We start from the raw sequence: 24749 nt of genomic DNA, 5'->3' as shown, positions 1-24749 counted from the left end.
AAGCCATTCAGTTAGTCTGCAGCTGGCTGCATCTGAGATTGGTATGCTTCACATCAAATACTTGATTTGAGTATTGGTCCAGAGTTATGCGCATAATTGGATTGGCATTCTTCCTTAGGTGCAGTATATGATGTGTTAGTCCGGGCCGTAGCTATGGTGATCCTCCTAAAATTACTTGCTTGCAATCCTGTAAAATGTTCCAGGGTGCTTGTTATCCTTGTGGGCTAAGCGTTAGGTAATATGAGATATCAATCTAGAGTTGGACCTTTTCTCAACGAATCGGTGGGTGGCTTGCGATTAATTTTGTTGAAACAACCGGAAATCACAGTCGATGGATAATACGCAAGATAAAGTAGTTAAGATTGATGAGAATACTAGTGTTGAAGATAACTTAGACAAAGAACCAACTAAGGGAAGTAATGGGTTGTTAGTAACAGTTGAATATGAAACAGTCAAGTCGGCATAATAGAAATAAGATTATCGTGTGGACATCAGCAGCAGCTAAGCATCAAAAGTAGATAAAATAATTTGGTCATGGCTGTATTCCTCTTGAAAGAAAGGGAGATTCACCACATCTTCCTGCTGTTCGTACAAGCGATCAGGTGCTCACCACAAAACCGGTTTAGTCCTTGTTGAGGTTTCAGACGTGAACTGGTGAGGTGTTCCATACCCGGATGAAACAGTTGGTCAGCTCTCTTTGGCTTCTAATAGTTAAGTATCTGAGGTCATTCCATGACATGCGATGTTTCTGTTTTCTGCGTGATAGGCATGTAGGTTTACCGGATTCGCTGATCTAACTTGGCAAGGATCACCTTTCATAATTGATGTAAAGCCGTGTCAATCAAAAGTTATCACTTTATTGGAATACCCCCACATAGCATTTATCTTGGTCCACATTGATGCTGTTTCATTCGTTGTTCTAATTTCGTCCCTTACCTTTCATAATGAGTTGCACTCCTCACGACATTCATCCCATTCCTAATTATAAATTCATATTCATAATTATTCTTAGTGCTATAATAATGATGATAATAAGGATAATAATAATTATTAATTCAACAATTAAAACAACGATTCCAAAAGTAGTTGAGTTCCATTCCATGTGGCGGGATGGCAGATGCTGATTCCAAAGGGATAACATAATAGGAAATGTTGTCCATTGAAACATAGTAATTTCAGATTTATAACTGTAGAGCTCGAAGTTGTCGAAACTCACCACTCACTCTAATACTCTATTCTTGATTATCATGCAGGGATTTTCATACCATATTTGAGTCATGAGTACCGCGTACATGATTTGACTTTATTCGTGTTTGACAATCATGATCACGGTTTGAGAATCTTTGGTGAACAAACTCAATTGTTGTTGACCCCGTACGGATTTACTGGTCATTTAAATGACACTGACGTTGTGAAAAGATTACTATGCTATATAAGCATCTTTCTACTAATGGAAACAGGTTATTGTTCGTATTATTTAAGTCTGAGTTTCCGTTTTCGTATACCAACAATCTACAGTTATCCATTTCTTATTTTTTCCTTTTCTATCCACTCGTGTATACAACACTAAAAAGCATACTGTTAAGTATGTTATTGCTATTCTTATGAATCACATTGTATATCTTTTTATATGCATATTTATTCGGTCGTACATATTGTACCTTATTCGCATGTGTATGTGCATTTCAGCATGCATTTGTCCGTTCATCTTATTTATTTTATATAAAAGCTGAGTCAAACTTTAATAATGTTCTTTGTTAGCAATGGTCAATATCCATAATACATCCATCTAATAAGTCTGATCGTTTGTTTGCGTTTAACAATATATGTGAAATATACGTATCTAGCTACATTTCATTCTTGGTATTTTTATACCATTCTTGTACCAATCGGTTTGTCAAAATATTACACTTAAAATTTAATGAGTATATATATATATTTCAAGTGGGGTGCAATGCGCCACGAATCCTATCAGTTGGTTGAGGAACAGTAAAAATACGTACTTAAAAATAATACAATAAGGGCTATTAGTTTCGAGAACTGACACCTTTTCATTATTAATACTAACTGTCAAGTTAGGCTAGTCTTCATTGCCACGTAGTCATGTTGAATGGAGACTTCGATGATCCACCACATTTACGCGTTGATCGTGATTTCATTAGTAGTGCAGTGGACAAGAACACCAATGGGGACAATCGAATGTATTTAACACAAATTACAGGACTTGTTAATAAAATCTAACAATCATAAAGTAAATACTTAATTTGCAAAATGTCCACCAATTGTCTCAAAATGGCTCAGACTTCGTTGTTCTTGCATTTTCATACAAATTGCATCCTGTTTCCATTCTTTACTGTTCGATCCTCTTGTCTCTCTGTTGCCAGACCTTCTGTTTACGACTAACATCATATACTACTTATGTCAATATAAGTAGCATATACTACAGTAGTAAAATCAATAGTTGAGATCATGAGTCAATTGAAGCTAGACCACCACGGGGAACCTGGAAGCACTGGACGGTCGTTTCATCCTTTCGATAGTAGTGAAGTATTAGTGCGTACATAAGCATTGGGGTTTAGATACATTCCAGCTAGGATTATCTATAACTACTACGATAAGTGTGTTTTAGATTCATCAGTTACTGATTATTCAAAATATAAGGTTTCGTAAAACACTAATTTATTGGCAAAAGAGAAAAATTCGCATTATCTGTGAATGACTGATCATCAGTCAGATAGTACGATTTTAGGATTTTTAAAATTAAGTTCATTATTTCATTTCAATGACTTTCTTAACTTGAGTAGATGTTTCTCTTTCATAACTTTATTTTTGTTTAAAACAACAATAAAAAATGGTAACTTTACATATGACACATATGTTCTATATGGAATATATCTGTACACTATGGTATCATGTTACTACTTCCTTATAAACATACATATATATATTTTTAAATTACTTAGATTCAACAGGAAAGTGTGGTCTTATTAATATATGTTAGAATGAATTTACTATGATGAGGGAAATATTAAGCAATGTTGATCTTTCAAAACTGTATAGTTAGAAGTTATCTTCATTCTGTGTGTGTTCTGTTTTGGCTAAAGGGCGACGGAGCGTGAGAGAATGGTATTCTGAACCGATGGTCGTTAAGCATTGCTCTCGACTGTTATTTCACTTGTCATAATTTCATTGGTTAGCTGGTCATTGTTAGTAATTTAATACCTGATTTTAACTCCATAATGGTCGAACGATAATGATGTCAATGAAATATGTATACCACTCAACGTCATAAATATTTTGTCGACTTAACACGTATGGAACAATTGTATATCGAAATCCGAATACGAGAGCATTCTGGAATATATTCATTAGTGAAGACAGATGGTGAGAGATGTGAATTGAGAAAATAAACGTCCCTACCCTATGAATAATGAGTGAACCTGTCTTCATGTAAAACTGAATAGGGTTTAAATTACCGTTAACCAATTAGAGTATGAATGATATAAACATAAGGCAAGCTAAAGCAAAAGTGGAAATAATCCAGTTGATTAAGTTACATATGAGAAAATACACAGTAAAGTCATAAAATACCTGACGAGGTTAGAATGACATATTTAATGGCCGGATTACTTATGGATGTGATAGAAACCGTTATACTATATAATTTGAATGAAATAATTAACATTTAGACTAGAAAATACATCTGCTCTCTTGTAATCATGGCCCTATATAGCGGGCCCCTATACAATCCATGTATGTTTTTACTTACGCCTGTTACTCCCAATGGAGCATAGGCCGACGACCGGTATTCTCCAACCCACTCTGTCATGGGCCTTCCTTTTCAGTTCTATCCTATTTTTGTTCATTTTCCTCATGTCTGTCTCCATTTCTTTGGTCTTCCTCTTCTCATTTGGCCTTGAGGATTCCAAGTGAGGGCTTAATTGGTGATGCAGTTGGGTGCTTTCCTCAATATATATCCTATCCACTTCCAATTTCTTCCCTAATTTCCTCCTCAGCCGGAGCCTGGTCTGTTCTTTCCCATAGTAGTTTAATGTTGATGGTATCCAGTCAACAAACATTGAGTATCTTGTGTAGACAACCGTTTATAAATACTTGTACCTACTTGATGATGGTCGTGGTAGTTCTCCAAGTTTCTTCTACATACAGTAGAACTGTCTTGATAGTCGTATTAAAATGCTCACTTTGATGATGGCTGACAGTCGTTCTGAGTTCTATATGTTCCTCAATTGTAGGAATGCTGTCCGTGCTTTGCTATTCCTTGCCTTTACGTCTGCATCAGATCCTCCACGTTCATCGATGATGCTACCCAGGTACGTGGGAGATTCCACATCATTCAGAGTTTCACCATCAAGTGTGATTGTGTTGGTTGGTGTTCTGAGTTTGTATTTGAGGATCATAATTTTTCTTTGTGTATGTTGGAGCCTACTGATGCCGAGGTTGCTGCTACACTGGCTGTCTTCATCTACATTTGTTGATGTGTATGGGATAGAAGTGCCAAGGCATCTGTGAACTGCGAATCATCAAGATGCTCCCAAGCTGTTCATTGTATTGCGTGTTTCCCGTTGGCTGTCGAGGTTTTCATAATCTAGCTAAATACCAGAATAAAGAGGAAGGGGGAGAGTAGGTAGCCTTGTCTGACTCCGGTCCTTACTTGGAATGCATCTGTCAGGTTTAGTCCATGCACTAGTTTCAGTGTACTCCGTCGTATGAATTCTGAATGATGTTGACAATATTCTCAGCTACTCACTACATAGTGCTGAAGAAGTTTCCATAATGTTCTCTTATCCACACTGTTAAATACTTTCTCATAATCAAAGAAGCTAATGTGTAGAGAGGAGTTGCATTCAAATGATTGTTCAACGATGATCCATAGTATGGTGATCTGGTCTGTAAACGACCAAATAATTGGTCATTTAGGGATTTCTATCTTACCATGAACTCACAGTTTGTAATCGAATTTAACCGACCATATTCATAACAAACTTATAATCACTGGAAAGATTTTTGGAATTCAGACTACACTGAAAGCATTCCTTCCCTTTTTCTTACAATTGCCTTGTAAGTAAAATGAAAACACTAACTTGATCTAAATTAAACGTGTGATGTATTTGTACAATATTCGTCAAACAATTTCACTATGCATTTACTTAATTAATAGGTTAGAAGGACGGTGAAACGCGCAATAAATGAGACGATAAATTATTTCATATTTAAATTATTATCGTGTATAACTACTGTTGTAGTGAACGAGAACAAAAGTGAGGACAATCGAATATACTTGAACGCAAATTACAGAACATCTGCTGTCTTGTAATCATGGCCCCATCTAACGTTATATCAGAATTATATAAGAAATGTATTTGCCAATTGTGTTTTGTCATAGTTTCATCGACATATTCTATTAAGGTTTTTTAAATTATGGACATTTCTATTACTCACTTTCATATTATTAATGATGCCATATATTTGGTCTAAATAATTTCATTTTGACTAGCTATCAACAGAGAACCTAACAAGACAGTTAACTGTAATGTAAATACACATAAAAATAGCAGAATAGATAAAATGACGATGAATATTCTGTTGATAAGAATATGAAGAGATTCCATAAAGCATGTAGATATTCAAGCTTTTTAAATGTAACTTTATGATGAATATAGAACTTAAAGATCATAGGACACCTGAAATACACAAAATTCATCTCTGTTTGAAAATTATTCAAAGGTTTTATGTCATTAAATGCTAATTGATATTTACAAGTTGTTAACTTATTACTGTATATGTGAATCCTGGAGTTTATCGTCTAGTCGGTTTGTATGTATTCCTACTAGGTATTAGATGAAACTTTGATCTATACATACGATGAAGCCTGACATCTCTCTCGTTAATGTGCAGCTCAATGATAAACTAATGAATCAGATGTCTTTCTTTCTACTATTCATCCGGATACTTCAAAATAATTGCAGAATATTGTTATGTTTTAAAATTTTTGATTGTTTGAATTGAAAGAGAATAACTAAATAATTTCATCTTTCTTTCCTTTGTTCGGTAATTAAATTTGTCTCATTTTGTTAAAATGGTTGCAATCAATTAAATTATTCTGGGATTATTAGACATATTCTCATTCCAAGTAAAAATCACTATAAAAAACGAAAAGAACTTTATTGGTTAGACACATAATGTCAGGCTGTGTTAGACCTGAAAATAAACCTGAACTAAATCCACCGAAAATTAGGGGAAATAAGTTGCTCTGATGCCAGCTTTATAATAAACAGTTTCAAGCTGTTTGGTTAAGTCAATGATAAACTCATTAATCTGATAAGTGCTAAATGGTATTTACTTCTGAAAGGCACTCAGTTTCAGATTACGCTAGATTAGTAACAAAGTGAAGAATGAACAGTCATTGATATTTATTCCTAGTATTATTAAATGTAAGATTAGACTCTAGAAGGAGGTAACTCTTTAATCGTGTTTAAATATTAAAGAACTTAAGTGATTACGAACAACACTTCATTGTCGTTGATTTTAGTGTGTGACTTAGAGTTGAATCATTCAAACTTATGAACAACAATACTTTTATGAGTTAAAAGAATCATCGATTTCGCTTGTGGCTTAAACTTGAGATGGAGTTAATATGTAATGAGTACGGAAGAGTAAGCATAGGAAATTACGTTGTGACCTGATATAATATATTATAGACTGTTCAATAGTTAATGCTCCGAAATAGTATCTAATTAGAACACTTAATTAACTAAGTGAATATATTAACTTCCATCATCAACAATCTGACTATTTTCCTCAACAATAACTAACACGATCCGATTAAAGCTAAACAAGCCGTTTCTTTCGAGGGTTATTTGACCACAAACAAAAATGTTTAAATACAAACAGTTTCGTGGAAGGATTGCAATAAGAATGATTACGAGAGAATTATCAGATACAATTCTCAAAAGTGTATGTGACTTCGTGAGATATTGCTTTTTGAAAATGGTATTGTTACGGAAGAGATCAAGCGTGCGGTCATATAAAAATTCAGTTAAATTTGATTTAGGACAACATACCCTTGTATAACGTTCTTTTACATAAATTCACTGTAACATTTACCAACAAATAACCACTATGTAAATTAGTATATTTGTTTGTAAATAAAAATCTCCAATTGATGAAGTAGACTCATTTGCCAGTAATATTGTCGTCTTTAAGTTGAACCATATTAGGTACCTTCTCACACACTACCATCAATATATGGCTTTGGTGTGAAGGATACAGATACCAGAAAGTAATGACCAGTAATATCGTCAAATATACCCTGATTCATCAAATCTAATTTATTCAAAATCCTTTTTTTCATAAGAATTTGAAGTTCACAGTAGTTATTCTAGCATAGTTCTTTATTTCTGAATTAATAATATATTTATTTATATTCAATAAACTGGAGAACAAGTTTACACAGTTCAATATGAGTAAGCGGATAACTTCTCTCTAATATTGTGACTTACTACTAAAGTTTTAAGTAGGTCTTTGAAACTGAATTATGAATATATCTTTTTATATTCTCCATTAGTATCGGAGTTTCTCAGAAGTATGTCAGTATGTTCAAGTGGAGTATATATTTCGGCATAACTGAGTGAATTTTGTGCGATATTTGAAACGAATTGGCATTGTTAAAACACAAATCACCAAGAAATATAACTTGCTCATTGTGTTATATTTCATGGGGCTACAGAATATCATAAGACAAAGACTAGCCTATAGCTGTGAACAATTCACAGCTATGTTAAAAAATATCACTTTCTATACACGCATTTAAGCAGTTACAAATAACAATGAAAGAAAAATGATCACATAGTTTGTTCTGATTAGCTTAACTACAGTTTAGGTTGTCCAGTTATTTTATTCCAACCACACAGAAGTTCTGATAAAAATCTGGAGTAGAAAACTTTCTGCCTCTGACCCATACTCTATTTCACTGATTTAAAATACTAATTTCTACTTCAGCCTATTACTATCAACTTCCTCCTGAAAAAGGTAATAAAATTTACTTTTCCAGCTAACCTAAATTGTTTTTGTTCTTCTTTTTCATGAGGTTCATCTTAGTGAATCCCATTTCGGTTTTGCAAAGTCACCTCCCTTACAAAAATCCTTGATAACGGTTAGAAGTAAAATCCGGGACGCATGTTCTGTCCTATTTATGATTTCTCATTTGAATGTAATTCAGTATTTTAGTACTGATGTACTGACTTACACTGGAACTCAAGTAATCTCCCTTTAAAGAAATCGTAATGTTATCTACTAGGTCACTGTAACATATCTTTAACTATAAACTAAGAAGTATTTGAAATAGCGCTAACCTTGTATGTTAATATTCATTCCATATAATATCAAGTTTGAATGATAATTCATGAAATAAAACATACACAAATCGGTACCAGTACTTCTTTTGCGAAGATTATTCATTCAAATTATACATACACAGTATTTAAAATAAGTATCATGTTGGTTCTTGTTATAAAGAAAAACAAATGTCTATAAAACTGAATACTTATTGATTATATAACTGATCAGTGTGATGTTGACTAATTTCTTTAAGTTCAAACAATGAATAGAATACGTATAACTAAGATTTTGTCTGTAAGGAAAGGTAAAATATAGTTTGAAAAAGTTATATGAATCGACTACTAAGTAATAACCAATGTAGTGCTTGTCTAGGCCTTAGTGTTAATTGAATTCTACTCATTAATTTCTGATATGGTCGTTAGCTTAAGTGACTTGATATGTGTGCATTATGTTTTTAATGTTGAGTAGTTACACGAAGTCATCAAGAAAGCCTGAAACTAAGTTTAGAGCTTGTAAACGCTCATCAGCAAGGGTAATCGTGTTCCTAATGGGGTTCAAACCAGTGTCAACCAGCTTCGCAGTTTGAGACGCTATTATTAGTTACCTTAAATACAAAGACTTTCTAGATTGTAGAGTTCAGAATAATAGGCAGATACATTTTTTTCAATGATTGCATCTCCATAGCTGTACAATCATAAAAATATGATAGACTTTATTAAAGAGATTATTTTCATCGAGGGACAAAATCAACTGGACAATCACTGAAAATTAAGAAACATTTGAAGTTAGTTGTTTTATCTTCGATTGTGGATTAAATTATCAGTTTAGAAATCATCTATATTTATGTTAGAATATTCTTTCCAGTGAGTTTCAATATAATTTTTATGTAAATAGTTAAATGGGCGTAGTTATGAAATGAAAATAACACACACTTATTTGATGGACGTTAACAAAGTAATTGCTAGTGGGATTAACCTTAAAGTTTCAATGAAGGTTGTGCTAGACGATTGATAATTAAAAATAACCAATCAACATCGAGATATACAAAACAAGTTGTGAGCCATATATAGAGAAATTCAAACACTTCAATTCTATCTGAAGCTTGTGCTGATGATGTCGTTCAGAATAACAATGAAAGCCCCACGACTTAACTATCCAGCTCAGAGAACAAAACTTCATTCAATTCTTTTATTATAATTACAATCCCATATTTTATTATTATTATTATTATTATTATTATTATTATTAATGGCTTTATTCAATATTATATTTTGGTACAATATAGAATTCTCAGCACAGGGTATTTCAACAAGTTACTTACTGAACAACAAACAAAAAGGCAGTAGCAAATACAAAAAGGTTTTAAAAAAATATATATATATAAAAAATTTTAAAAAAAAAACCAAAAAATAACTGTACAAACTTTTTTAAAATTAGAGACATGTTAAGAATGCAGGTTATTGATTAGGTTAACTCTAACAACCTGTTCGTCACAGAGTATATTTGCTAGGTAAGGTATTATAGAACTTTTATACTTTTTCTTAAGTGCATGGATTTTAATGTGATTACGTCTCGTTCTACCAGAAGATATACAAGGAGCAAGATAAGAGTGAAGGGGATGATTAGTATCTGATAAAATAACACTTGCCAGGAGTTTGCATGATTTTAGATGTCTATCCACAACCATATTAATTATGACCTCGAAAGATTCACCACACATCTTGCTAAGTGCCTTCAGCACCCTCTGCAATACAGCAAAGTCTTTTCTCAAAAGCTCGGGAAAAAATGATGGAGAACAGTAAAGAATAATAGGTAATATGCGAGAATTGACAAATTGTAAGAGTGAATGACGAGTAATTCCAAGAGCATGCAATCTCTTTATGTAGTAGGTCAGACGGAAAACCTTCTTCGATAACGATAAAACGTGGGAAGACCAAGACAGATCAGAGGAAAAGGTGACACCAAGATAATTGACCTTCGACACTGTGTTTATCAAAGAGCCTCCAATGGCATAAGCATTATGGGATCTCAAAATGATGTTTAGATTCTTTTCATGTCTCATGGCAAAGTTAACAGCTTGACATTTAGACGGATTAAGTATGAGACCATTACCAACAGACCAACAATCAATACGAGACAAAAACTCATTCATTTCTATGGGATGTTAAGAGGAAGAGATAGGCATACATACAGTGAGATCATCCGCATACTTCACAAAAGTGTTTTCTGTGGAAGATGGCAGGTCATGCGGAAAAAAAGAGAATAGAAGAGGTGAAAGAACAGCTCCTTGTGGTACACCTTCATGTGACAGTAGAGACTCTGAACTCTTTCCTCCAAACACAGTGTACTGTTCCCTTCCAGAGAGGTAGGAACATAGCCAGTTGGTTATCCAGCTGTCAGTGTTGACGCTGATTAACTTAGAAGATCTGATTACTGTTCATTTAACATGGGCTTCATCTTTACTTTCATACTAATTGTTATAGAAATTACTTTGTTCATCTTAATGATTAATTACCTCACCAGTTTTATAAATTCACTCCATATAAGTTTATCTAAAACCATAATCAGTCGATTTCTTGATCACAACTCACATACAGATTGATTTTAGACAAATTATTTCATATTTAGATTGATACCATGAATGAATCAATGTTAGATCACTATGGAAAACCTGGAAGCACTGGACGGCCGTTTCATACTCCTCTGTAGTGAGCATTCATGATCACACCTCGTGAGATTCCAAACCAGGACCTGTCAGTCTCGCGCGAGAGCGCTTAACCTCTAGACCACTGAGCCTCCATCCAACGGTGTTAATGTCTAAGGGTCAGATAATAGTCCAATTGACAGATATGAAGAAAGACGACATACAACAAAGGTCAGAATAATAAACTGAATGATAACCAAGAAAACTTGTATAAGGTAATAATAATAAATGATTAGAGTTTAAAGTGCGAAATAGTAATTTAAAAGAAAATATCGATAATAATTAAATAAAAGTTCAGAAAAACGACAAAGACAACTAAAAAACCACCAACACAGAAACATACCTGTTATAACCCAGTGAAGATTAAGTTACAGGTAACTTCTGAGGGCTGTTAATAGACTAATATTCTATAAATATTCTCACTGTATAATTATTCAATGATTACATTATGTGTATTTATATTCCCCTTATTATTAGCTTTAGTTTGACCTGTAATTTATTATTAAACGATTTACGGTTCTTAATCTATGTTCAGTCTATTAATTACCACCTCCCGCGTTCACAGCCACCTTTTGGCTTATTTGTGTACACATGTTATTTTCTATTTTATGGTACGTTGTGATCTGTCTGATTGATATATAAACCGAGTATGTATGAAATAAACGATTCGATTCATATTACAGAAGCTGGTATTGTGTTCTGGATTCAAGTGGAAGGGCTAGGAGGACATAGGACCAATAAGGACGCTAAACTGCTGATACCGGTTGAACGTCATTGGTTTGGCATAGTGTGAAGATTGTATAAGTCGTATTTTGATTGGTCGATAAGCCACTTGATAGAAAAGCCAGACATCAAGGTCATAACAATACCCATTAAGGGAGTTAGGGCCAAGGAAGGATAAGAGGTTGGACACATCGTTTCTGCACCCAAAGTTCAGGCTTGAGTTTGTGGATTGCCAATGCCTCTGCGGTGCATAAAATATTGATTCGAACCCCTTTCGATCCAGTTTTTCTTTGACTCTGTAGACTGTATTAAATGAAGAGTCCTTTGGAGCGATGTGTCCACAGTTAGGTGCTCCTGTATCGAACTAGTGATTGTTTTACGTCCCCCTTTTAAGAGCCAGGCCGGATAATGTTCCGAGATGCGTTTGGATAATGATCTCTTTGTGCGGCCTATGTAACTTGCCCCACATGAGCAAGTAAATTTATATATGCTCATTGATGTGGCCCAAAGCAGAAGTTTGTCCTTAACACCTCCCAGAATGGTAGGTCGGTTAGAGAAAACCATTCGGAGCTTAGCTGCGTAAAAGTTTTATTCAATGATTTCGAAATCCGTTTATTTAGGATTTCAACAGCCGTGTCTCCTTTAAATTCCATATTCATAAATAGAATTTTCTTCTCTATTGTCGATGCTTTGTCATGAAGTCTGGGTGTCAAGTTGCTATCAACGAATCTCGGTGGATAACCATTTTTGATGAGGGTCTGTCGAAGATGAAATAGTTCCCCATCTGTTGTATCATTGGAACAGATTCGCTTGATCCTCGAGAATAAAGAGTGAATTAAGTTCCTTTTTCTACTTAATGGAACCCAACTATGGAAGTTCGTGTATTGTCCATTCCAAGTAGATTTTCTGTACATAGACCCCTGTAAAAAACCGTCAGGCATTTTTTTAAAACGGACATCAAGAAAATAAAACTCATGGTTTGCCTCTGCATCTAAGGTAAATTGAATTGATGGGTGACAATTATTGAAAATATCCAAGATTTCATTGAAGTCCATGTCTTCTTGACAAATAATGAAAGTATCATCCATATATCTCTTATATAAATGAAATCTCTTAATTATTGGTCGAAGTACCGAATTTTCTAGATTAGCCATGAAACAATCAGCTAAGAGAGGACCCAATAGAGAGCCCATTGCAACTCCTACAATAGAACGAAACGGCCAGCCAATGCTTCCAAGTTTTCTATGGTGGTGGTCTAGCTTCAATTAACTCATGATCTCAACCATTGAAATTACTATAATATCCACAAACAATATCCTTCTGATAATAATGAAATAAGTTTATTATAATACACTGAACCTAGTAATTTATTATCATGTATTTGTAAGTATATTATTTTAGATTGTACTAATCAACCTTTTAATGTAAATTATAAATTCATTCATTTAAACAATGAATAAATGTATAAAATTTAGAATAAAAAGAGTAAATTGAAAACAAAACATATCCTTAATAGTGTAAGGAAATAAATAAATAAATAAATATGGAAGTCTATTTATATAGTTATGTGTAATAACACTTACTCTTTGACCATACAAGCCATTGAAAAAAACTCATTCAGTCTATTATACACCAAATTTGGTACAGTTATGAATGAAATACATAGAATCCACACCTTATATATATATATCATAATAGAATGTGTAGATAATTTCTGACAAATAATTTTATAAGAAACAATAAATCAACCGATGTATCCCAGTCTATAATTGTAGCATTGTCAGCTATTGTATGCCAAACTTTTGGAAATGGTGATGGAATTAAATGTAGTACAGGGACACCTATATTAAGAATATAGAAGAAAAATGTTTGACACCTTAATTTACATCTAATTATTTTGCATGTTAATGTCACTATTTTCAGAGCTATCGATGTCTCTTTAGATATCAGATATATTCAAAATTAGTTACTAAAACAGTGGTATAGTTGGGAAAGATTATGAGAAACTTTTTGATTTGGAATTCGATCACTATCTAAGAATTTCGACTACTCACATAGTTTTCATAAATCGCGTTGAGGACGCTTTCGGGAATCCCTCTAACAGGGATGAATTCCATCATCATCATCATCATCATCTCTAGTGCAGGTGAAAAGCATTTCTGTTTATCGAAAGGTAAGGTGTAGTATAAAGTGGTTTGAACTACATTACTGCTCAATTTTGAAACTGTTATTCGGTCCGACTCATGTTTCTAAGTAGTATTCAGTGATAAGTAACAAAGAGCCTGTGCATTGGTTGAACGTCTCACAGTAAATCACTACAACGAGACAAAAAGAGTCAAAATTCATTGTGACAAAGACATTAAGATAATGGATTGGGAACAAGAAATAGAAAGAAGGTATGAATAAACGCAATTTTGAGATTTTCGATATAGAGCAAAATAAAGAGCGCCGATATGAGATCAATTCTAAACCCAAGCTGGAGAATCGTGGACCAATAAGAACTCAAGGTTATTGTTGTTAAAACAAATTCTGACTTGTTTTTGTCACGGGAATTAAGTCAGCGGCCATCAGTCATAACAAGCAGCCAACGTAACTAACCTTTTTCTACAAATGGTATATGATCATCTTCAATGTGGTATCGAACACCATGACCAAAATAAGGTTGATTATTTTCACCTGATGATTTCAACAGATTAAACGATCTCATTCTCTTTTCTATTAAATACAAACAAAACGAATTAAAGAGAATGTAGGAATCAATGACAAGGCTGAACTTGATGGTTTCAAATAAATCGAGCATTGGTAGAAAGTTTTCGTGATGCCGCAATGAGTAGAGAATTGTATTTCTGACATTCTAAGACTTTTTCAAAGTAAATAACCGGGGATGTTAGATCATTAGAACTCACTTGGTAAATACTTTACTTTCGTAATTCTATTTCAAAGATTTGAATTTCGTGTTTTCGTGCCAAAAGATCTCATTTTCATCTTTATGTCATATTTCCCACTTGATAGGATCTTAAACGCTATTAGTTTATTGTATCTTTTAGTATGCTATTTTGTAACGCTTCCCAAGGACAATTTTATGCTGTATATATACGCTTGATTTGTGCCTGTTGTTGTTGTTCGTGCTTTTGGCCGCTTGTCGAATACATTTCCCTCTTCCAAACTTGGACTTCTCTCTCTAGTTAGAGGGGCTGGGACGCGTCGGAATAACTAGCTTATTGGTCTTTGTGTCACAAAATTTTCGTTCTGTTCTCAGGTTAAGTGAACTCGTAATCTCTTCAAACATAGCATATAATCAACACAAGTTTAAATAGTACAAAGGAACTATTTAAACTTATGTTAATTTTATCTCGGTGGCTTACATTAAGTCATGAAACGTCAGAAATACAATTTTCTACTCATTGAGCTATCACGAAAATATATTTATTATTGAATTGAAGAAAAGCTTATATATATGATATTAAATCCATTTTGTGTGAAATCATTTTTATCTCACTAAATGAACTTCTTGTCTGGTGGTTAATCAATAAATGTAAAAACTATTCTAGTTTACATTCTCAAGAGTTAGTAAAATTCCATAAACAAGATAAACATGCAAGAGGAAGCTACCAGTTAATTTACTAAATAGTTACAATGAGAGAAATTTCACGTGGTTTCGTACATTAGTTATAGTGGCTAAAATGATCGGATTTCGAATTAAAAGTTACAAGTTTGAACCTCACTTCATTTACTTCAGTCTGGGCATTCGGGTAGTTTAACTAGCCATCATACTCATTAAGTTCGGATTATTAATAGTAGCAATCTAAGATTGAGAGTGAAGTAGAACTGCTGATTCTATTGGTGTGATACTAGCAAGTCGTTTCCCTCAAACAATCAACGCCTGCAATGATGCCATCATTCCACAATAGAAGGGGTTTAGAAAACGTCCTCCTTGACAAAAGTACACATCACCTTAACCCATGGATTACGGTTTTTAATGAAAATGCCTGTAGATTATGGAGCTAAGACGTCAAGAACTACGAATGAAAACACCATATGTAATCAGTCTCAAAAAAATTGTCCTTTGAGATCTGGAGTCACGCTTAGAGGTCACTACAACCACTACTAATCTAGTTTCCTTTTCAAGTCTCTTAAGAAGTAATATCCTTTGACGGTGAGGACGGATGAGAGTCGACAACCACCTCCACACCTCTAACAGTACCTGAGACCACGTTGTACACAACTAAATCCTTTTATCACTTACTAACAGTTGTCTACGCCAAATACTTCGTATCCATTGGCCAGACACTATCAGCAACAACCTATTGTGGGAGAGAACAAACCAGCTTCCAGTGGAGGAAGAAATCAGAAAGAAGCGCTGGAAGTGGATAGGACACACAATGAGGAAAGCACCCGACTGTGTCACAATGCAAACCCTCACACGGAATCATCAAGGTCAAAGGAAAAGAGGAAGACCAAAGAACACATGACGCCGAAAAATGGAGACAGATAGACATGAGAAGAATAAAGAAGAATTGGATAGAACTAGAAAAGGAGGCCCAGGATAGAGTGGGTTGGAGAATGCTGGTCGGCGGCCTATGCTACATTGGGAGTAACGGGCGTAAGTAAGTAAGTAAGTAAGTAAGTAAGTAATCACTTCTAAATATTCCGCTTTTCCCTATCTTTCTCCCATAACTTAACCTTTATCCTCACAATCCATCTCATACTAAAATAAAGTGTAGCTCAAACTTATGTACATAAACTTGTACTTGTTCAGTGAGTTGTATAAAACAAAACATTTTTATGTGTTCATAAATTATACGAAATCCAATATTCATTTTACTAATTAATCATTAAAATGATTATTAACATTACCTTTAATATAGTCGGAGTAGATCTCTATAATTATGTGTTAATTAATCGATTTTATCAATTAACTCATTCATTTTTCGTCATTGCACTATTTTATACATTGTTCATTATTATATCATAAAATCTGTTACGAACTGAACTCTTATAATTATGAAAAAGTTGTTAACTCAGTGGTTTATCCTAATGGTATTTTTCACTAGAGATTAAACTCAGTTAAAGAATAATAGAAAATCAGAGAACAATAAAGCAACTACTTTTTTCCAAATTGAGATTCTTCAGCGACCTCCGAAAAGATCAAAGTAATGACGATAGTAATAATGTAACTTATTTACTGAGTACAGGTTTATGTACCCGACATTTAGCTACATATAGTCATGTGAAATCAAGAGAAATTACGCGACTGCTTAACATAACAAGGTTGAATGGGGTTTGAATCAAGGATACTTGTCTCATGGTGAATATAATATCACTGACATAATAAGGAATTGAAGTTCAATGATCCACATTTGCAACTTCAGTTAATTAAGGGCATAGAGTATTAACAGAATAAATTATGAAATACAAAATGATTTTTTTACTACTGATAATTACTTAAATAAAATTTGAAACAGAAAATTATGTATTCATAAAGATCTTAGCGATTGTTTCACTAGAGAGTTTAGTCCTGCCTTATTCAAGGTAGATTACTTCATATATAGTTGACTCAGAACCATATAACTATGATTTTTTTTTCTTGTAGATTTAGCGTTCGATAATTGTGAAACTAAGACTAAACAACCGTTTATTGCTTCCAGGTTTTCAATGATCGTGATCTCAATGAAAAATTCAACAATCTCCACAACCTCTATCCATACTGACATTGTGAAATTATTCATTTAAAATAGAACGAAAGTTGTTATCCACAATAAACAATAATAACATTATGGATGCCTTACCCAATTCAATGAGCATATTAAAACTTCCTTTATCCTCATATGGATACTTTGGTATGTGAGGTTGTTTTGCACCAAGTAAATCCAATAAGATAAAAAGATCCTATCGATTTTTTTTTCAAAAAAAAAAAGAAGTACAGAATGAAAACACTATATTATATTATGGTATGAATCAATATGAAATGTGTTGTGACCAAACAATATACTGTTAAGTATTCAAAAGGATTGAGAATGTAGAGTTCAAGTTTTTTTTTTCTTAAGAAAATCCATAGTACATTGCAATTGGTTAGTAACATTCTATATGTTCAAAATCTACTTAATTACCTAATAAAAATTGTATAGATTGATGTAAAGATGGATTAATCTCTTATTTAATCACGTTAATAATCGATAAGCTGAGAAACAAATATAGATTTATTTGTGTATTCTTTCTGACAAGCACTACTTTCTATTTGGGATATATTAGTCAGATGTACATGGATTTCAATGTTACGGTCTATGGTTCAAACCCGTCACCCATCACTTTAAAACACTAGTGTTCTCCGCTAAACCAATAGTTACGATGACCTCCAGCTTGTCCAATGGGTTTACAATTAAAAGAGAAATAAAATAATTCAGTTTTAAATGAAGTATGGTTACTTCGTTTTATCGATTCTAAGTATAGTATTTTCATTATTTGACAAATTGATTATTGTTTAAACTATAAACCGTCAGATTCCTCTTGTTTAAAGACAATGCCTCCATTACAAAAATCAAAGGTTCTCAGTTCACAATTTCTGGTAGATCTGTGGGTGAAGGCTGCATGTAAGACCTAAACTGAAATAGAAAAGCCACTCCCCACTGTGTCATTGGCCTTTTAAATATTTCTAGCTGACATCAATTCATGACTAATACTACCTTCAGAAATGAGTTTATTCAAAAGGAACATTTTTTTATTTTCACTGAAAATGTTTATCATCTTTTAAATTCTTCCACAGAAATACGTAAGCATGAAATAATAATGCAGATTTCCTGTTGTATACGGTACATTTTTCCAAATGTTAAACACGAAATATTTTAATGCATTCTTCTGTATGTTAGATAGTTAGATGTAATCAACAGGTAACTATATACCTGACTCCCTTTAGTTAGTACTCATCCACTCGGTGGATTTCGAAACTAACTCACTTGGTGTTACAACTATAGAAGTTACTACTGAGTTGTTCTGGCTGCTAATGATTTCCTGTAGGATTGAAATATTAGCATATAATTGTATGTAGGCTTTATATATTCAATTACAATTAACTCATTAGAAGGAACCAACATGAATAAGATTGTCATAATGACATATTTATTTCTTTAGGTCACTTGAGAAAACAATTTCCATTGATGCAATTGGTTCCCGTTACGAATTTGAATAAGGCCAAAAAAAAACAATTGAGGCAGAATAACATGAAATTGTGATATTTCATGGTTTATCATCAGTTTCTTGCAAATATATATGCATTAAAATGCAACATTGAGGTATGGTATAGTGTGAAACAATTAATGACAGAAAGAATTAGAATAGCATAGAATATATATATATATATATATATATATATATATATATATATATATATATATATATATATATGAGGCAGTAATAAAATGAAGTCCAGAAACATAAGATAGACTGTACGATAATTATGCAGGTTGTGAAGAGTTTACAATCATCTGAAAATAGATATAAAGGACATTTAGTTATAGATTGGTAATTGTCTAGAATTATAAAGTGATAGGATGGGTTAGGCATTGATTGAATAGGATTTAAAGAGTTTATGTAAGTTTAGAGAACTAAGTGAATGAAATAGTCGATAAATGAAAGGACGATTTTAGTGTAAAGTAAGAACTAATTTGGCGAAGACCAAACAGCAAAATAAATATGACCATAATAATAATAATAAATAAATAATAAGTTACCAAGGTAATGATAAGTTGATTACTAAAAGTAAGAAAGATTGGCCTAGAGAAGTGCTCTTTTATTGCAGAAGCAATCCTTTTATTTTAAGATTTGATGGGTATATTCCGTCTACTTCAGTTGATTACTAACTGTTTCTCAATAAATAGATCACGTTTATGATTCTTTATTAATACTACTTTGGCAAACCGGAGAAACGCTCCACTTATTTGTGCTGCTCGATAGTATAGTAGTGAGTATCTCCGCCCGTCACGTGAAAGACGGGGGTATGTTTTACGAAATTGAGAGGACTAAAAGCTAATGTCCAGCACTTTAACCGGGCTCGTGGATATGGAGGATCCACTTAGGGGGGTTGGAAAATCCTGATTCCAAACCAATCGTGCACATGGGCTTCAGAATCCTGAGTGAAAAAAATGCTGTATGAACCAATTGTTGGTCACCGACTACCATGTGACTGCATCTCCTGACTGTTATATCCCGATAATAATGAATGGTAATTTTTGGGATCCATTTATGGACCGATACTATTAGTATATTTTTGTCGTATAATTGTTATGTAACTAAACTGTTCATATTTCATGTCCCTCTTATTATGAGTTTTATTTTGACCTATGAACTATTATTATATGATTTACCATTCTTGAGTTATAATTTATTTGAACACATAAATATTGGTACAAGAGGGCACCAAATATATATGCGCCACACAAAACAATGAGAATTCGAAGAGAAAAAAAGGAGGTAAGGAGCGTAAAAAAAGAACAATAACGAACAGATTAGTGTCAGTCAGTCAGTCAGCTACAACGTAGGACCAGGCACATATGTGCATCGGTCCAGGTTGCCATACCGCATCAGATTAGTGTAAGACAGTGTAATAATAATAATAGTAATAATGGGGGAAACGGAAAGGTAAAATCAGAAGAAGTCTTTCAGTTAAGAAAGATATAACCACTTTTTATGAAAGAAGTAAAAAAAAGTTACAGCAAGATCGCCACTGGCTTCTATTCTGAGCCATATCTGATAACGTCTCTAGCCACTGTGTTGCACCATCTCTAGGACCCCAGCCAGGGAGTAGTGAAGGACCAACACAAGCCAGCCCTTTGCAGCTTTCCTTCATACCCCGACACCATGTTATACATTGACCACCTCCGCTTTTTCCAACCAGTCTCAGAGTCGGCAAATAATGCACAACGTGGAATTTTCTGGGACGACATTCGTAGAACATGTCCAAGTCGGTGTTTCAAGATGGTGACACCAATTGAGTTATGTCCTGTCTATTAATAACTATCTCCCTCATTCACAGCCGCATTTGGCTAATTCTTGTACAAATGTTGTTTCATATTTTATGGTACGATGTGGTCTGTCTGGTTGGTATATAAACCCGGTATGCTTGAAATAAATGATTCATATTGCAGAGGCTGAGATTGGTGTTCTGGACTTAACTGGTTGGGCTAGGCGGGAAGCAGGAGCAATCAGGACTATAGGCTGCTCGCACGTGTTTTATGAATCACTGGTTCGATTGATAATTCGCTGCTCTCTGATCGGCGATATCGTTGCGTTATAAAATAGACAGGGCACACAGGTTCACAAGTTATAACACTGACGTCGCTCTACTACCTTTTGGATCAGACCTTTGGATCGAAGGCTCCGGGTGTGGTCCCTTAAGAAAGCCACCTGCTTCGGTCTGGGCACCCGGGTAGTATCACAGTCCACATACAAATAAATTTACTTGTGTGGCGCATATTTATTCGGTGCCTCTCTGCACCAATATTTATATGTTCAAATAATAATAACAGTATTTTCGAAGAATTGTGGGATGTCAAAGGTGTGCCCGCATTCGATTAAATACTGAGCTATTTAGCTGTTTAGAGCTATTGCGCCCCTCAGTTTCAAATTCTTTGGAACGTGCCCGTAAATTCTAACATTTACTCATCTCTCTGTTATTCCACTGTAGGCGCTTTAGCACGTACATGTAAATTGGTAAATGTAGTTGGAGGTACTGAGAAATGAGAACCTGTCAGTTTTTGTTTGTTTGAGTGATTGAGAAGTTTGCTTCACGTAATGTCGTCAGTCTTGCTGATGGATAAGCAAACATCAACGTAGCATTTTTCCTGTGGTTAATTATCCTAGTGATTACATCTTTTTTGAAGCGCAGACATAAGAAGCGGGTTTTGCCTTACCACTGTATCCTATTTAACGTGTACGCTGGTTCTGGTATACTTCTCGATGAATTTCGCTTGATCTGCATTTTCATGTAGGCAAGTTGTAATGAAGGTAAATTCTTATTCCAGGCTTTCTTTTGAGCAAGGTTTACGAGCTCAGTCAAAAAGGGTTCGTACAATCCCCATTTTGTAACTTACTGGACAAAAGCTGTTATAATTTAGATAAACCCCACTACACGTATTTTTGCGGTGGATGTATCTTTGTAGTGTGCTGTTTGAAGTTCGTTTGATTCTAATATCTAAGAAATAGAACTTACCTTCAACTTCATTTTCCATAGTAAAATCTATATTATTATGTCCTTTGTTAAACAGGCTGAGTATGTAAATAGAAGGCTTCTGATTGTTGCAGATAAGAAGTGTGTCATTAATATATCTACGACAGAGTATAGTTATATTCTAATGCATATATGGTTGTAAGCAACTAATGAGTAACCATGAAATATCACGAATTCATATTATTCTGCCTCAATTGTTATCTTTGCTTTATTCAAATTTCTATTTAATTAAATTCTAAACAGTATGAAATCAGGATGTATGATAAAACATTATTTATTAGACAAACTATGCCTACAGTATATCTGAATTGCTTACAATTTTACTCAATTCTGTTTCGTTAGATGATTTGGATGTTGTACTACTCCATTTTTCAGCTAAATGTCGAGATCCATACAAGCTATCACTATGTGTCCATATCTTGAATGCTTCTTCTCCATCAAAAAATATCAGCTTCAAACCAATATCAGATTTCTATGAATAGAAAGAAGTGATTATCAAATAAATGCTGTGCATAATCAATTTAGGATTATTCAGTAGTATAAATACCTGATTTTTTCCTAAATACTACATAATTTCAAAGATTTGTAAGGATTATTTTCCCTTTAAATAAAGATATTACTAATTTCGATAATGTAATAAGAAGACGAAGATTATCAGGACCATGCGATGATATATTAGCGCAATACATTTCGAACAATCTGATCACACATAATACACTAGTTAAGGACATTTATATATAAAAATAAGAGGTTAACTAGACTGGAAACGAGGTAAGAGAAGATAAGGATAATGATAAGAGTAATAATAATAATAATAATAATAATAATAATAATAATGTGAACACAATTTGAAACCTAATCACTCTGGATAATAAGCCGATATTACCAGGGTAGGTTTAAGGTGAGAACAAACTGTATTTAAATACACAAAGGGGGTTTGAATTTTCGTATGGCTAAGGCTTCAATAAGCCTTATTATACGCCCTTTTACACTTTTATACAACACCACAAAAACCGAGCTTAGATCAATCTTATGTTTTTTTTATCAAAAGGGGTTTTGTGGAGATTTTTAGAAATTTCAGTAGTCGAAATTACGAGTCAATTGAAGCTAGACCACCATGGAAGACCTGGAAGCACTGGACGGCCGTTTCGTCATAGTATGGGACTCCTTAGTAGTGTGCACCCACGATCCCGCACCCCGCGACATTCGAACCCAGGACCTATCAGTCTCGCGCGCGAGCACTTAACCACTAGACCACTGAGCCGGCATCCAAAGGTGTTAATATCTAGCTTCAACCAATCCACGAAGTTGCGCCATCGTACACCATTGTCTTCAGTGAGTTAGTATCTCACAACAGACCTGGTTGAACTCCACTGGTCACTGCTTCTCACTAGAACTCCAGGAAATGCCTCTTGAAGTCAGTCACCAGTGAGCAGATGATTATTATCAGAAGGGGTTTTGTAGAGATTTAGACATTAACACCGTTGGATGCCGGCTCAGTGGTCCAATCTTATATTTAGCAATAGAGGATGATGGATGTTTATCCTCTGCTCTTGTTGAGTCACTTGATTGTATCTGTTTCTGCAACCATTTTGGTAGATGTTCACACACTAATTTTGAGATCACGATTGCTTCTCCCTATGTATGTGTGACCACACATATATTTAAATTGGTAAACACAGTGGAATGTGACACAATCGTTTTCATGTCTTTTAGGTTTTGGATGAAGCATGCACCTTGTTCTTTCTTTGATAATGACCTTTGCTGTGTATATTACTAATTTATCTACAGATAATTAAATCATTCAATAACAAAATGTAATCAGCCATTCGATTGGTCTGATATCCTAATTCACATCATCAGAAAGAAATCTTAAAGTAAAAGAAGCGAAAATCAAAAGGATTAAAGAAAAAACAGTGTGATGAACGAAGATTTGGTTAATGAAATCAACTAGTTGTATAGAGCAAAATCACACACTTCATTTGTAAAATATAAAAATAATACATTGAATACACCATTTACACATATTTTTTGAATCGTCTTTTACAAGCTCCATCGTTCTTTTATTCTTGTTACTTGGACTGTTTCTGTTTTCCTTTCACTTCTGTCAGCAAGAATTTTACTTACGATTATTGATACATACATCTGTTCGTATAGGTAGCACACATCACAATAGTAAGAGATTAAACTAGACAGTGAAAAGTATGGAATGATATTGGACACTCAATGTATAGTGCAATATAAATAGTGTATCTATTTATATGACCGAGATAGATTTTAAGTCATATAATCTAAGGTGTGTGTGATCATTAACAACTTCAACTAGAAAGTCTGTCCCCTAACAGATGTCCCAATCCAACAGTCAATAACTTGGGGATTCAGAACATGTGATGAACCAATTGTCGTTAGTCTTTTCTTCAGTCCACTCTCATGGTAGCTGCCATTGCATGCTGGGGCAGGTTGTGGTCAAATGTAATATATTTCAGCCACCTTAGTTAATGAAGGTGTACAACATCTTCAACTAATTTATTTTTACTTAGTACTTTGCTTCTGATTATGATGTTACTCATTGTATGATTTCAACGTATGTGAGGAATATTTCAAAGAAGAACAAGTCTTACATAAAATCAAAAGGGATCTAAATATTTGGAAATTTCAACAGTTGAAATCATGAGTCAATTGAAGCTAGACCACCATGGAAAACTTGGAAGCACTGGACGGCCGTTTCGTCCTGGTATGGGA

General features: G+C 33.9%; 1 protein-coding gene across 2 annotated transcripts in view; it reads right to left on the bottom strand.

Moving 5' to 3' along the window:
* Positions 1-4023: 4023 nt before the first annotated feature.
* MS3_00002383 (uncharacterized protein) overlaps positions 4024-24749 on the bottom strand; it is a gene marked incomplete at its 5' end in the record, with an annotated part of 32687 nt that continues 11961 nt past the window's right edge. Inside the window, 5 exons of one of the 2 annotated variants that reach the window (XM_012941828.2) lie at positions 4024-8650; positions 13369-13626; positions 14384-14500; positions 17575-17674; positions 22324-22479. In XM_012941828.2, the coding sequence (XP_012797282.1) occupies positions 13475-13626; positions 14384-14500; positions 17575-17674; positions 22324-22479 (525 nt within the window). In that variant the 3' untranslated portion in view covers positions 4024-8650; positions 13369-13474. Of the gene's footprint in view, positions 8651-13145; positions 13627-13839; positions 14501-17574; positions 17675-22323; positions 22480-24749 lie in introns of those variants that run through there. The other variant, XM_051209955.1, reaches the window with a different exon arrangement.

The sequence above is a fragment of the Schistosoma haematobium genome, chromosome 1 (assembly GCF_000699445.3).
Source record: "Schistosoma haematobium chromosome 1, whole genome shotgun sequence".
Taxonomy (NCBI): domain Eukaryota; kingdom Metazoa; phylum Platyhelminthes; class Trematoda; order Strigeidida; family Schistosomatidae; genus Schistosoma; species Schistosoma haematobium.
This window is presented reverse-complemented; position numbering and strand designations above follow the sequence as displayed.